The 16,147-nt window shown below is 45.7% G+C and overlaps 1 protein-coding gene across 1 annotated transcript in view; it reads left to right on the top strand.

Moving 5' to 3' along the window:
* Positions 1 to 16,147, top strand: part of ttll1 (tubulin tyrosine ligase-like family, member 1) — a 39,576-nt gene that overhangs the window by 9,883 nt on the left and 13,546 nt on the right. The window contains exon 8 of the mRNA XM_083654063.1: positions 6,498 to 6,661. Coding sequence (XP_083510189.1) covers positions 6,498 to 6,661 — 164 coding nt within the window. The remainder of the gene's footprint in view (positions 1 to 6,497; positions 6,662 to 16,147) is intronic.

Below are 16,147 nucleotides of genomic sequence, written 5' to 3'. Positions count from 1 at the left end.
AGTAGCAGACAAGCTTCACTATAACAGCCTGTTTGTTTGCATCTCTACCTGGAGCGCTTTGTGAGGAGAAATAAAAAGCTATCAGGTCAGTAATCAGCTGATAGGTCTACAGCCTGCACTGCATCGCTTCCCCATTCACTGTCTCACTGCATTAGCTCTGCAGTTAGCCGTGTAGCCTGCAACAAGCTAGAAAACGTTCTGTTCAACTTACAGGTTAACATTAGTTGCTCTTCTAGCAGACAACACAGTGCTGTGGAACAAGCAAAGGTTTACCAGATCGTTGTAATACAGTACGTGCTACGTGTCCCGTAATCCATACTGCCTTAAAAAGTTTAACGTTTTAAAAGTGGAACTAACGTTAATTTCCCTGAATTTAGCAACACTTTCACTTCCGGTTTATTGGTTTTGCCTTCAAAATAAAAGCATGATAAAGTTCGTTTTTTACAATAAACATTAAAGTAGTAATCTAACTACGAGACCCAACATAATGAACATAAAAACATGAGATACCTCTATTTTAATGAAAATAGACCAGCAGAACAAATACAAAGGAGATGCACAGCTATGTGGTTTAAATGGTTGATTCATAGCATAGGCTACTTCTTGGGAAACCTTATTTCCTTATTTAATGGGAAACTTTTGTTTCATAAGGCATCAAGAGAAGAGACTATCAAGTATAGGTGATACCCATTATGCGAAATTTGTGTGGTCTTGTGAAACCTATACTTCTGCAGATAATAGGCTATAGAAAATGACTAAAACCCATTATCTTGAAAAGTTATCTTTTAATTAACCATAAGGCGTAACAAAAACCCGTTGTCGACCCCTAATTAAATACTCGGTATCGGTATTCGGTACCCAGATGTCAGTACTCATACTCGTACTTGGTCAGCAAAAAAGTGGTTTCGGGACAACCCTACTTGTGACCCTACTTTGACGTCACAAAAATCTAGGGACCTGAGATATTCAGATTCCGGTACACCATCGATAATATCATCAGTGACATCATCAGTGATTTCACATAGTATGCTTCTTTTCCCCTGCAGAATTCTGAGTTTAATCTGAGAATTCTGACTTTAATGTCAAAATTCTGACTTTTTTCTCAAAATAAAAATAAAAATAAAAACAAATCGCAAGTGACTCTAATCATCTTCGGTAGTATTAAATTGGGTGTGGTGTTTTTTTTTCAGGCGACCCTATTTGAATTCCAGGCAACCCCACTTAGGGTCACAACCCTAAGTTTGTAAACCACTGCCCTAAGCGCACTCCCCAAGTTTGAAGTCCATCAGATATGGTTCTTGAGATATGTGAAGGACAGACAGACAGAGAGACAGACACTGCTGGCGTTATAGTGTAGATAAGCACTAACCAATGCTTAGTCATGCTTATTAAGCCTTAACTAACCGTTTATTTAGTGAGCGTTACTGTAAAGTTTTACCATTATCTTTGTGTCATGCTGTTATCTTCTGAGTCATTTGCTTGTTATATGCTTGTCATATTTGACTGGACAAATTTTGACAGCCATGCGTTTAGAATCAGTTACTGGGTTTCCAGGCTAGGTCTGAGCTATTTCTGTTCACAGACACCAACTAGCTCCATTTTATTTTGGTCGACACAAAGTGGTTGTAGGGCATACATGTTCCTCAATGTGCAACTGATCAAATGTGTAGACCTAGTCAGGAATACTTTATTATTACCTCCAGGGCATGTTTTCACCCTGTCTGTCGCATGTTTTCACCCTGTCTTCAAGATTCAAGATTTTTATTGTCACTCCATGGTACAAGTATCACGTGTGAAATTCTTGTGCTGTGGACTCCGTTTACAACATAGTACAAATATAACAGGGCATATATGAGTGCAAAAACAACAAGAGACACAACAAGCAATAAGGCAGTATAGTGATAAGACAAGTCAGAGACAGTGGCATATTCACTGCACATAGGTGCACGTGTCGTGTGCATACTTTAGAGACGTGCTTAAACATTTTAAATTCGGCGTATTTGACATACAGGTGCAAATAGCATATTCCTTATTAAACATACAATTAAACTCGGCGTTTTAAATTCGGCGTATTTGACATACAGGTGCAAATAGCATATTCCTTATTAAACATACAATTAAACATTAGACATACGTAAGGATAGCAGCTACAGTACGGTACAGTACGGCTACTACACTATTTGTGTATGTTAAGGAGTCTCGTGGCCTGCGGGAAGAAACTGTTCCTCAAGCGATTTGTGCGTGCTTTCGGAACCCTGTATCTTCTCCCTGAGGGTAACAGGGAGAACAGGCTGTTGTGGGGATGGTTTGTGTCTTTGATGATCTTCAGGGACCTCCTGAGGCACCGCTGTTTATACAGTTCATGCAGATCTGGCAACTCACATCCTGTTACGTGCTGGGCCACGCGTCTCACTCTCCGTAGCGCCCTGCGGTCCATGGTGGTACAGTTCCCGTACCAGGTGGTGAAGCCGCCAGTCAGCAGGCTTTCAATGGTGCCTCTGTAGAAGTCCCTGAGGATTTCTTTCCTTAGCCCAAATTTCTTCAGGCGCTTGAGTCCGTGTTGGGCCTTTTTGACAACAGTGGCGGTGTGGCCGGCCCAAGTCAGGTCCTGGTGGATATTGACTCCCAGGTACTTGAAGCTGTCCACCCTTTCCACCACTGTGCCGTTGATGGTGATTGGGGGGTGTGCGCCCCCCCCCCCTCCTGTAGTCTACAATGATCTCCTTGGTCTTGGAGACGTTCAGAGAGAGTTGGTTGTCCTGGCACCATTGTTCCAGGGCCCCCACCTCCTCTCTGTAGGCCGTCTCGTCGCTCCCCGAGATCAGCCCCACGACTGCTGTGTCGTCTGCAAACTTCACGATGGTGTTAGAGGTTTGAGTCGCCACGCAGTCGTGGGTGTAGAGGTCGTACCAGAAGGGGCTGGAGACGCACCCCTGGGGCGCTCCTATGCTGATGGTCAGTGGGGAGGAAGTGAGGTTGCCCACCCTCACCACCTGGCAGCGGTCTGTCAGGAAATCCAGGATCCAGTCGCACATTGCTGTGTTAAGTCCCAGGTCCTTGAGCTTGCATACCAGCCTGGAGGGTACTATGGTGTTGAATGCTGAGCTGTAGTCCACAAACAGCATTCTTACGTAGGTGTCCTTCCCCTCCAGGTGGGACAGGGCGGTGTGGAGCACGTGTGCTACTGCATCCGCTGTGCTCCTGTTGGGGCGGTATGCGAATTGTAGCGGGTCGTGGTCCGGGGGGAGTGTGGGGCGGATCTTTGATATGACCAGCTTTTCGAAGCACTTGCTGGCTATTGGCGTGAGGGCTATTGGGTGCCAGTCGTTGAAGCTGGTCAATTTCTGGTGCTTGGGGATGGGGATGATTGTCGCTGCTTTGAAGCAGGAGGGAACACGTCGGAGGGAGAGAGACTGGTTGAAAATGTCTGTGCATATGCCTGCCAGCTGGTGGGCGCAGGCCTTGAGGACCCGCCCGGGGATGCCGTCCGGGCCGGCCGCCTTGCGAGGGTTGATACGCAGGAACAACCGGCGCACCTCCTCCTCAGTGATGGTGAGAGGGCGGTCTGGGTCTGTGGGGGGTGGGAGGTGCGGTGGGTTGGTGGTTAGGTGGGGATGGGAGGGGGTGGGGGTGCTGAGGGGTGGGGGGAGGGGGGGGGGGGAGGGGAGATAAATAAATAATAAATTTACCCAAAACAAATAAATAACCAAAAACCTCTCAATTTCAGTATTTTATTTAACCATCTCATTCTCTTTAACAGTCCAACATAAAATCTAAATAAAATTAAAGCAAGAGCTTGTCCTCAAATAAAATGAATATAGTGCAATTCAAAATAAAATAGTAGAATAAATAAAATTCAAGTCACTTTCAGGAGGAATACCAAAAACCTTGTGCAATGTCAACTGAGTTTAGCAGCAGTCCAACATAAAATCATCATCTTACAGTACAATGGTGTGCAAAATTGATCATCATGATTCATCACTGTATGTATGAACCCTTTCCCTAAACTGAGGAGGATCAGTATTTTTACAGGACATGGATTTATTTAATCACTGGAGTAATGTGCAGCTAACAGTCACAGACTGTAACAATGGTCTGTAACGTTAGTTTTGATCTTACATGGCCGTGAACGCAAACAGAAGAATGTAAACAGCCGAATAGCACTGTTAAATGATGCACGCAGTAAATTAACGTGAGCAGCAACATACTAACAAGGCCAGGTGGAAACCTGGCATACGGCCGGTGCATGGGATCGTCACCCATGTATACCCATACACATTTTAACAATCAACAGAACACATATAAGCCGTCATCTGATTTTCCACCTTTTTTCCCTGTTTGTGTTTAGGGATGCAGGATATTTTTACCTTTTAAACCCTTTAAAGTTGAAGGCTACATGCCATTTGTTCATTGGAAATGGTTGCATACTTTAATAAATGAGATCTCACCGCTGTTTACATGCTTTTCCGATCGGCTAGCTCAGCTGTTAGCTACTTATCTTAGCTCTCTGCCTCGCGGTAAGATGTTCATGTTCCTTACGCATAACATTCATGTATATTTGCTGGAAGGGGAGACGTCTCCCGCTACTGTTGATGTCCAGAGACACTGGGAAATGTGTGTTTGTTTATTTGTTGCATCGCGTGTAACGTTAACATGGGCGCGGACCCTCCGCGGCGCGTGATTTCTATTCGCACATAGGATAAGCAATAACCACGCCCTGTGGCACCGGGATTGGCCAGGAGCATTGAAGCTTGGGACTAAAGCACCTTTTAAAATAAAGATGTTTAAAAAACTATTGCTTGTTACATTTTCAGTGCTGTACCTTTTCTCTGGGTAAGAATTGAGCTTGACATTAACGATATGATACATTATATTATATGAGCTATGAACGTGAACACAACACCGTTTATATTATTGCATGTTTTTGTAGATTGTGTACATTGTGTAGATTACAATTATTATGCTTATTATTATTATTACTATGCTAAGGAAGGTAGGTGACCATAATTCATTTCAATGTCCGCTCTCAATGTCCGCTCTCGAAATCGCTGTCCGTTCTCAAGAGCTATTCAGTTGGTTCATGAAATCACTGGGCTGCGTGCCCTCCAGTGTTGCTCCTGGCCAATCCCGGCGCCACAGGGCGTGGTTATTGCTTATCCTATGTGCGAATAGAAATCACGCCTCTGCGGCCGTGAGCGACTCTGTCAAGCTGAACAAGATCAGATCAGGGCAGACAGGAAGTCCGAAACCGGACATTCGTCAAATAAAATAAATTTCAAAGTAAAAGCCCATCTTGATGAAAGGGTGCCAGGAGTCGTGTATGCAGCAATTGGGACACACATGCTCACATAGGCCAGTGCAAGCACCGGCCTAACAATGGTCTGTACTATGTAACGTTAGTTTAATCAATTGTCTACATGTTAGCCGTGAAAGCAAACGGAAATATGTACGTTAACGTTAAACGGCCGAATAACACCTTTAAATGGTGTATGTTATGTTTGCTGCGGTGCAGAAATTACTTTCAACATGACGGTGATAGGCTGTATTCAGCCTGCAAACCGGAGTACGTTATAACGTTATAAATATAGTCACGACGTTAACAACTAACCAATGCTAGGGGTCCGTATGGAAAGTGGAAATCGAAATGGTTAAAAGTTAAATCAATTTGGTCATTCAGTGGCATTTTACTGCCATGTAAAGTAACGACAAGTAACAGTTAGCCGCTAACATTAGCCACACAATTTTTCTTTTGTGAAGATTTTGACGCGTCGAGGCACGTAGCGTGCGTCAACGTAATTACGTAGTCGACGTCATCGATTACGTCGACTCGCGGGGGCAGCCCTACAGTGTGTGTCTGTGTTTGAATGTGTGTATGTATTATTCTACTTCTTACAGTGTGTGTGTGTGTTTGAATGTGTGTATGTATTATTCTACTTCTTACAGTGTGTGTCTGTGTTTGAATGTGTGTATGTATTAATCTACTTCTTACAGTGTGTGTCTGTGTTTGAATGTGTGTATGTATTAATCTACTTCTTACAGTGTGTGTCTGTGTTTGAATGTGTGTATGTATTATTCTACTTCTTACAGTGTGTGTGTGTGTGTGTGTGTGTGTGTGTGTGTGTGTGTGTGTGTGTGTGTGTGTGTGTGTGTGTGTGTGTGTGTGTGCATGTATTTACATCCAGTCCATAGCGGCTGCTACCTGCTGCTAGTACATTGGCAGTATGGTCCGTTTCCTGCCTGATAAGAGTTCCCTATAGGGACAGGAGGAAATTAAACAGTGAGCCTCATGCATGCATGGATCCAACAGTACAGAACATTGTTCTCTGCTGTGAACTTAACTAAGGTTCATTCCAGCTTGGATTTCCAAGCTTGTAAATGCAGATATCTACTTGTACACACGTGGATTGTTGTATTGAAATTTAATTGTGTGTGTGTGTGTGTGTGTGTGTGTGTGTGTGTGTGTGTGTGTGTGTGTGTGTGTGTGTGTGTGATCCTAGGTCAATGCGTCTCCCTCGCTGACCTCCAGCACAGCCAACGACCGCATCCTGAAGTACAACCTGATCAACGACACGCTCAACATCGTCGCGCCCAATGGCGACATCCCAGACTGCCGCTGGAACCGCAGTCCGCCCCGAGAGGCCCTGGGCAACTACCAAGTCCTGTGAGTGACACCCACCTCTCTGTCCCACCCAGAGAGGCCTCACACACAGACACCTATTCTCTGTCCCACCCAGAGAGGCCTCACAACCGCCACAGACACCCACCTCTCTGTCCCAACCAGAGAGAGAGCCCTCACACCCACCACAGACACCCACCTCTCTGTCCCAACCAGAGAGAGAGCCCTCACACCCACCACAGACACCCACCTCTCTGTCCCAACCAGAGAGAGAGCCCTCACACCCACCACAGACACCCACCTCTCTGTCCCAACCAGAGAGAGAGCCCTCACACCCACCACAGACACCCACCTCTCTGTCCCAACCAGAGAGAGAGCCCTCACACCCACCACAGACACCCACCTCTCTGTCCCAACCAGAGAGAGAGCCCTCACACCCACCACAGACACCCATTTCTCTGTCCCAACCAGAGAGAGAGCCCTCACACCCACCACAGACACCCACCTCTCTGTCCCAACCAGAGAGAGAGCCCTCACACCCACCACAGACACCCACCTCTCTGTCCCAACCAGAGAGAGAGCCCTCACACCCACCACAGACACCCATTTCTCTGTCCCAACCAGAGAGAGAGCCCTCACACCCACCACAGACACTCACCTCTCTGTCCCAACCAGAGAGAGAGCCCTCACACCCACCACAGACACCCACCTCTCTGTCCCAACCAGAGAGAGAGCCCTCACACCCACCACAGACACCCACCTCTCTGTCCCAACCAGAGAGAGAGCCCTCACACCCACCACAGACACCCACCTCTCTGTCCCAACCAGAGAGAGAGCCCTCACACCCACCACAGACACCCATTTCTCTGTCCCAACCAGAGAGAGAGCCCTCACACCCACCACAGACACCCACCTCTCTGTCCCAACCAGAGAGAGAGCCCTCACACCCACCACAGACACCCACCTCTCTGTCCCAACCAGAGAGAGAGCCCTCACACCCACCACAGACACCCATTTCTCTGTCCCAACCAGAGAGAGAGCCCTCACACCCACCACAGACACCCACCTCTCTGTCCCAACCAGAGAGAGAGCCCTCACACCCACCACAGACACTCACCTCTCTGTCCCAACCAGAGAGAGAGCCCTCACACCCACCACAGACACCCACCTCTCTGTCCCAACCAGAGAGAGAGCCCTCACACCCACCACAGACACCCACCTCTCTGTCCCAACCAGAGAGAGAGCCCTCACACCCACCACAGACACCCACCTCTCTGTCCCAACCAGAGAGAGAGCCCTCACACCCACCACAGACACCCACCTCTCTGTCCCAACCAGAGAGAGAGCCCTCACACCCACCACAGACACCCACCTCTCTGTCCCAACCAGAGAGAGAGCCCTCACACCCACCACACACACCCACTTCCATGTCCCACCCAGAGAGGCCCCTCACCCGCCACAGATATCTGCCAGCAGTCAAGCTTTCAGGCTTATGCCTTCTCCGGTTACAACGCTTGACCTGTTATCTTCCCAGTATGTTGGCCACCTCCCTTCGATAGCTCAGTTGGTAGAGCGGAGGACTGTAGTGGCAATAGTGGTGATCCTTAGGTCGCTGGTTCAAATCCGGCTCGAAGGAGTAGCTTTTAAAAGCGTGAAATTATGCTATGTGTAGCTCATATCTCCGTTCGTCAAGCCACTGCACAACTTGCTTGTATGATTAGGATTAACAGTAGCCACAGCCGAAACTGAGCTTCACAAAGAGCCAATTTGTAATTTGCAACTTAAATGACTGGACTGGAATTGTGAGCAGAAATCCATGCTAATGACACCTTACAGACCAGCAGCTCCCTTCGATAGCGGAGTTGGTAGAGCGGAGGACTGTAGTGGCAATCACAGAGATCCTTAGGTCGCTGGTTCAAATCCAGCTCGAAGGAGCTCTTTTTTGTAACCTACAAGGTAAGTAGATGTTATAATGGTGTTTGTAAAGTCTGGGACACACCGGCCGCTCATGTCAGAGCCAAAAGGTTGCACTTGAACACACTGCAAAGACTACAGTAGACGGTCAACTAACACGTACGTTCGGTGCCTGCGTGAGACCTAGGACTGCGCTTATACAAACCAGATAGATGAAACAAAGCAGCGTTTGCCTACTGTTTTCAGACCACTCTTGCTCACCACTTAAACGGTTTCGTCAGATGAGATGAATTTGAAAAATGAGAAGAAAGTTTTATACATGCCCTCTCTTCTCGTGCACTGCTTCGTTAACCAGCTGACCAGCCAATCAGAGTGATTTATCTCAACAACAGCCCAACGCCGATTCAACATGTAGAATGTAGGATGTAGTAGTGTTGGAGTACTTGAGACCGGTCTTGGTCTCGAGACCGGTCGCAAGACCACATTTTGATGGTCTCGGTCTCATCTCAGACTCGCCCTCCATCGGTCTCGGTCTCGTCTCGGTCTCGGGCAAGCCGGACTCGGGATTTTATTTCAAGACCAGCCGAGACCACAACTGCAGTGACATCATTCCTTGCCTGTGTATATATATCTTTTAGGCCGGTGCTTGCACTGGCCTATGGGAGCATGTGTGTCCCAATCGCTGCATACACGACTCCTGGCACCCTTTCATCAAGATGGGCTTTTACTTTGAAATTTGTTTTATTTGACGAATGTCCGGTTTCGGACTTCCTGTCTGCCCTGATCTGATCTTGTTCAGCTTGACAGAGTCGCTCACGGCCGCAGAGGGTCCGCGCCCATGTTAACGTTACACGCGACGCAACGAATAAACAAACACACATTTCCCAGTGTCTCTGGACATCAACAGTAGCGGGAGACGTCTCCCCTTCCAGCAAATATACATGAATGTTATGCGTAAGGAACATGAACATCTTACCGCGAGGCAGAGAGCTAAGATAAGTAGCTAACAGCTGAGCTAAGTAGGCTATAACTAGCCTGTTAGCCGATCGGAAAAGCATGTAAACAGCGGTGAGATCTCCTTTATTAAAGTATGCAACCATTTCCAATGAACAAATGGCATGTAGCCTTCAACTTTAAAACAAAACAATGTGCTTCTGCTTACTTCTTACATTCAACTCTGTATGGCAGTGAGTGCAGACAGTGCAACACCAGTGGCATGTAGCCCTCAAGTATTTAAAACAAAAACAATAGTGCTTCTGCTGCTTACTTAGCCTACATTCAACTTTTTATGGCAAGGGTAACACATCCAATCTCGCCAAGCACCTGAAAGACAGGCACCCAGACCTGTTCAAAGAATTCAAGGTGGGTTAATTCTTTCAAACGGTGTAAAATAACACGTTTAACAACATATCAAACGGACCTTATCCTGTCACATTAGTTTTTGAGATAGCTGGCAATGCATTGTGTAACCAAAAAAACGTTTGGTTAACGTTAACGTGTTTTGTAATGGAATCTTTATGGGACACGGCTAATACCTGGCACAGCGTTAGCTAGCATAGTGTAGCACGTGTGCAATGCAAATGGAATCATTATGGAACTATCGCTAAGTTTGGCTCTTAGCCGTGTCCCATAATGATTCCATTACAAATATTGCATTGCACACGTGACATGTTATTTTACTAAAAATAATACATTTTACCATCATTTCAAGTAGAATGATACCACCCAAGCAAGAATATTTCAAGTGTTTCAAGTGCTTTACTGAAATATTTGGACCATATAATGATAATACAATTATCTCAACCTTAACTCATTGAGTGCCATGGACGGACATGTTCGTCATTTCAAATAGTAACGTAGAGTGCCAAGGACGGACATGTTCGTCAATTGCGTTTTTTGACGGTGGGGCGTCGATCAAAGCCTTCTGCCTCTCCTGTACAAATATTATAGCTATTGGAGGTCTATAACCTATTTTACAGAACCCTTAGGTGGCGACAGTGCTCTCCAGGTTAACAGAAAGGCAGAGAAAAACAGAGAATAAGTCTTTGGGGAAACGGAAATCGCATCGCATCCGTATGCATCGATATGCATGAAGCGTTTTAACGTTAGATGTGCCTACAGCAGCAGCAGCCAATCTGCTCCCACAATTGAGGTCCTCCATGTCCGCTGCAACAGCCAATTCGCATGATCAGCCGTGGATTTGTTATTATTCTCAACTGGAAGCATAGGAGCCGGTGACAAACACACGCGGAAGCTGTAAAAAAGCTGGATGTCGCGCACATAGACGGTCGCGCACCCTTCACAGTGCAGAGCAAACTCAGCAGAGAGCCACCTCCCATAAGGAGGAGTGTGCAGTTGAGGAGTGGGAGGGGGGGAGGGGGAGGGGGGGGGGGGGGGAGGCACGCAGAGCAGCACACAACACACAACACCCAGACAGACCCAGGCAGCAGGACATTAGCTTCAGAGTCAGTGATGTGTTTGAAATGTTTAATTTCACAAAAGGGCCAATATCTCAGCTTCTAGAAAAAAAAGGCTCTTTTTTGTTAAATCAAGCTATCTTCTCCGGCTGATAACTAAAGAACGGAAAATGATATCAATAAACCTGTTTTTGCTGATGATAGAAAAGAGTCTCATCGTTCTTTTTGCGTGTTCATTGTTTACATAGTAATATCACACAATATTCTGTGGGCCTCGAGAAATCACTGAAAAAAGCTCTGAAACTCTGGCACAGGGAGCGTCCGTTCTCCAAAAGTGGCTGGCACTCAATGAGTTAAAAGGTTACATATAGGTGCCAAAAAGCCATAAATTCACATCAAAGAACAAAGAAAAACAACAATTATAATTCAAGTTTGAACAGTAAGTGTGCAGCTGCAGCATTTATTAAAAAAAAAAAAAAAAAAAAAAAATCTTTATCCTGCATCCCTAAACACAAACAGGGAAAAAAGGTGGAAAATCAGATGACGGCTTATATGTGTTCTGTTGATTGTTAAAATGTGTATGGGTATACATGGGTGATGATCCCATGCACCGGCCGTATGCCAGGTTTCGACCTGGCCTTGTTTTTACTGTGATTGGGTGTAAAAAATCCCTCCTTCAATCGCAACCAATAACCTTGCAGTTTGAACGTTTCTAATGCTGTAGCGACTCCCCTCACGTTCATGCACAAAGGAAGACAACACAGGTCAACAAGGTGGCTGGAGATAAACCACAAAGGGGGGGAGGGTCATAGGTCATAAGATGTTTTTCATTCTGTCCACTGTGTTAAGCCTTTCTGAAGGTCAGTGATATGAAAGTGTTTCAGATCAAAGGATTGCATTCTGTCACTGAGTATATACTGTACAGTCATTTATATTTGACTATAATTCCTAAATACATGTAGGCTAATGATTTATTTCATTGTTAGCAGAGCAATAGTCTAAAGCAGGGGTATTCAATTAGAATTCAGAGAGGTCCAGTTCGAAAAATTTCCTCAAGCAAAGGTCCGCAACATCGTAATGTCTAACCTGCGTTATGATTCAGTGCCATAGAAGTACCCTAATAGTTGTATCAATGACTGTATGTAGTCAGCCACAAAGAACAACTCATTAATTTCAACAATTAATATACTAATATTTTCAAGTAAAGTAAGGGCTGCATTTAAAAATGAAAAACACATATAGCAGAAAGCTTTTGAAAACGTATCTTAAAATAAAGTGCTTAAGAAAAATTTAATAAAAGTAGCAGCTTGAGCTTCCCTTTTTCTGGTTTTTGCAGTCTCAACCAAAACAATCTCAACATATTTGAACTATTGAACAGCTTTACACCTCCTCTTCTGTTCTGAGAGTAAAAACTATCTCGTAACGGGACAAGCCCCGTCTTTTATTGTCACACGAACACCACAATACATGCATGCGGCCACAACACACTCATGCTGACGGTGGCCGGTGAAAAGTGTCCTCTGCATTTAACCCATCCAGGCATGTCCTTTCCTCCGGGGGGCAGGCCAGGAGCAGTGGTCGCTTTCTCGTACAGCGCCCGGGGACTAACTTCGGATGTTGTCGTCACTGGTCGGATGACGATGACGATCTGATCTTCTGCATGTTTTTAGTGGGGGGGCTATATACGGAGGAACCCCCTGGGGGAGCACGGGGAGAACATGCAAACTCCACACAGAGAGAAAGGCCCTTATGACAAGATACCCCACCTGGGCAGTAGGCACTGAAGATATGGGGGGGAACACAACCACAGCGCCCACAGTGTCCCAGGCGAGAATCGAACTCAGGACCTTCTGACTGTGAGGCGACAGCTCTACCACTGAGCCACCGTGCCTCCAGTAGATGACTAGGAATATTCATATTTAACCTGACTAGTTGATGACTAATTTCACAAAGAACACATCCTTGTTTCAACAGACTAGCTAACCAAGAATACATATTTTTAACCAAACTACCTGTCTGAACTCATTCAAACTACACCAGGCAAGGTGACCAACAATTCAACCAGACTGCAGCCTGTGGACAGTTACCCTGGGAACACACCGGTATGCGGAACTTGCGCGCATGCACTGCGCAGCGCACCTCCGCGCAGAAGGCGCTTAAAGTGTCCACACAGAGAGCGCAGCTCACTTCTCTTTCTCTGCGCGCTCTGCTCATCCGCTATATATTTTGCCCCAGATCTATTGTCTTCGTTATCATGGGTAGTAAATAACAACATAAATATATCAAGTAATATGTTTGGGATAACTGTTAATGGCTACCTTCGGCGTTATAAAATGCAATTGCATCATATTTAGGGGTTCAAGCCCTGAAGGGGCTGAAACCCTATTGTTTTTCTGCTGGTTTATTATTAGGGGTTCGAGCCCTGAAGGGGCTGAAACCCTATTGTTTTTCACCCGGTTTATTATTCTTGCTGTTTTTCATCTGCCCCAACGCAAATTCCCGTGAGTTGGTAAATGGTAGAGACCTGACATTTGGCCCAATGACAGATATTGTTGGCAGGTAGGTGCTCAAAAAAGATTTTTCGAATCGGCCTGAAGGTGGCGCTATAATTGACGGTTTTACGTTAAAGGCCATAACTTCCACGCCGTTGGTCCGATTTTCAAACTTTTTTTTTCCAGATGTTCAGGTGAACCTGCTCTACAAATTTGCCATAAGGACCCTCAATGTCCGCCTGGAAAGTTTTTGAGATATTTGGAAAAGTTTGGAAAACACATTTTTGACATCTCCTCCTAGACCGTTGCACCGATTTGCACCAGACTCGCCAGGAAGCATCTATGGAGCAAGCTCTACAATCCTGAATTTGGAATTTTTGAAATCTACTTTAGTTTCGGAGATATTGATCATTAAAGTTGTGAGAGGGCGTGGCCTCACAGCTAAATTGTCATAACTTCATGACCGATTAAGGAATCTTCACGAAACTTGCAGGAGGTCTTCGGAGACCATCCTAGACCATGTGTGTCAAATTTTGTGCAATTCGACGAAAAGGGGGCGCCATAAACGCCAGAAATGGGCGTGGCTTAACATAAAAAAGGCTGTAACTCCACACCTGTTTGTCCAATGATCGCGAAACTTGTCAGATATATCAAGGACGATGTCCTAGTCAGAATCAGAAGCTTTGTCATCTGCACAAGGCTTGAACCCCGCCCATCGCCGCTTGCGGCTATATTTCTCCTTGTTTTCCATCTGCCCCGACGCAAATTCCCGTGAGTTAGTAAATGGCAGAGACCTGAAATTTGGCTAAATGACAGATATTGTTGGCTGGTAGCTGCTCAAGAAAGATTTTTCGAATCGGCCTGAAGGTGGCGCTATAATCGACGGTTTTACGTTAAAGGCCATAACTTCCACGCCGTTGGTCCGATTTTCAAACTTTTTTTTCCTAGATGTTCAGGTGGACCTGCTCTACAAATTTGCCATAAGGACCCTCAATGTCCGCCTGGAAAGTTTTTGAGATATTTGGAAAAGTTTGGAAAACACATTTTTGACATCTCCTCCTAGACCGTTGGACCGATTTGCACCAAAATCGTCAGGAAGCATCTATGGAGCAAGCTCTACAAACTGCCTTTTTGAAACCTTTGAAATCTCCTTTCGTTTCGGAGATATTAATCGTTAAAGTTGTGAGAGGGCGTGGCCTCACAGCTAAATTGTCATAACTTCATGACCGATTAAGGAATCTTCACGAAACTTGCAGGAGGTCTTCGGAGACCATCCTAGACCATGTGTGTCAAATTTTGTGCAATTTGACCAAAAGGGGGCACCATAAAAGCCAGAAATGGGCGTGGCTATCGGTTAGCGAACCTGATGAAGCACTTTGTGAAACGCGTTGTTCACCTTGTTTCTTGTTTTTAATGTAGCCTATAAGTTAATAAAGTGTCTATTTTCTTACCCTGGTGTGCGCTGGAGAACTTCTTTTTTACTTTTTTAACTCATTGAGTGCCAATGACGACTTTAGTCGTCAATTCATTTAGTGACGTAGAGTGCCATTGACGACTAAAGTCGTCAATTGCGTTTTTTGACGGGGGGATGTCGATCTAAGCCTCTTACATCGCGTCTTACAATATGGGAGCTATTGAATGTGTCTAACCTATTTTACAGAACCCTTAGGTGGCGACAGTGCTCTCCAGATTACAGAAATGTCAGGAATACAGCCTGAAAAAGCCGTGATCAAAGCGAAACCGCTCATGCTGCAGCCCAGAGCCATGTAGATTGCTCTGGCTGCTGCTTGACGGTGCCTGCCAACAGCAATCAATCCGCGCACACAACTGCTCCTCTGCCTCTGTCTGTCTGTCTGCATATAGTTTCTCCACACGATTACCCACCAGAAAGGCAGCACCCGACCCCGAAGGGCCAAACCTTTACCTGCAGTCCCGTTTGGCATTTCCTTGTCGCGCTGTGAGCTGTCGCAGCGCTGTCGCGCTGTGAGCCGCTGTGAGCCGCACCGCCTGCAAAAACGGAGGCTCCGAAAATAGACTGGGTGCGTGTGGGGAGGAGTTTGCAGCTGAGTGGGGGAGATGGGGGTGGGGCACGCAGGCTCCACAGAACTACACCAGGTCACTACATCAGAAAATATTAGCTAGAGTCAGTGAATGTGCTTGAAATGCTGCATTTCACAAAAGGCGGAATAACTCAGCATCTAGATAGAAATGCATGTTTTTGCTGTTTTTGACCTATCTTCTCCGGCTGATAACTAAAGAACGGAAAATGGTATCAATAAACTTTTTTTTGCTGATGATACAATAGAGTCTCCTTGTTCTTTTTCCGTGTTCGGTGTTTACATAGTAATATCACACAATATTCTGTGGGCCTCGAGAAATCACTGAAAACGCTCTGAAACTCTGGCACTGGGAGCGTCCGTTCTCCAAAAGTGGCTGGCACTCAATGAGTTAAAAGGAGAATGTTTATTTGACCACCCAGGATGCAGTTGTATTCATATTTTAGCTTCAGTATCTTATTATAATCTTCAGAGGATTTTGAGACCTGGTATGTCGCTTCAAGAGCGGGGAGAGCATTTTCAATCTCCAATAGTCGCCTCTGTCTCTCCAGCGGCTTCATATGAGATTATATCCGTTCATCCTTGAGTCCAAGTTGACGTTTGAGCCAAATTTGAAGAAATTCCACCAAGGCGTTCCTGAGATGTCATGTC

Source organism: Poromitra crassiceps (genome assembly GCF_964638095.1).
Source record: "Poromitra crassiceps genome assembly, chromosome: 2".
Lineage (NCBI taxonomy): Eukaryota > Metazoa > Chordata > Actinopteri > Beryciformes > Melamphaidae > Poromitra > Poromitra crassiceps.
Note: the sequence above shows the minus strand (reverse complement) of the source record. Positions and strands in the feature narration are given on the sequence as shown.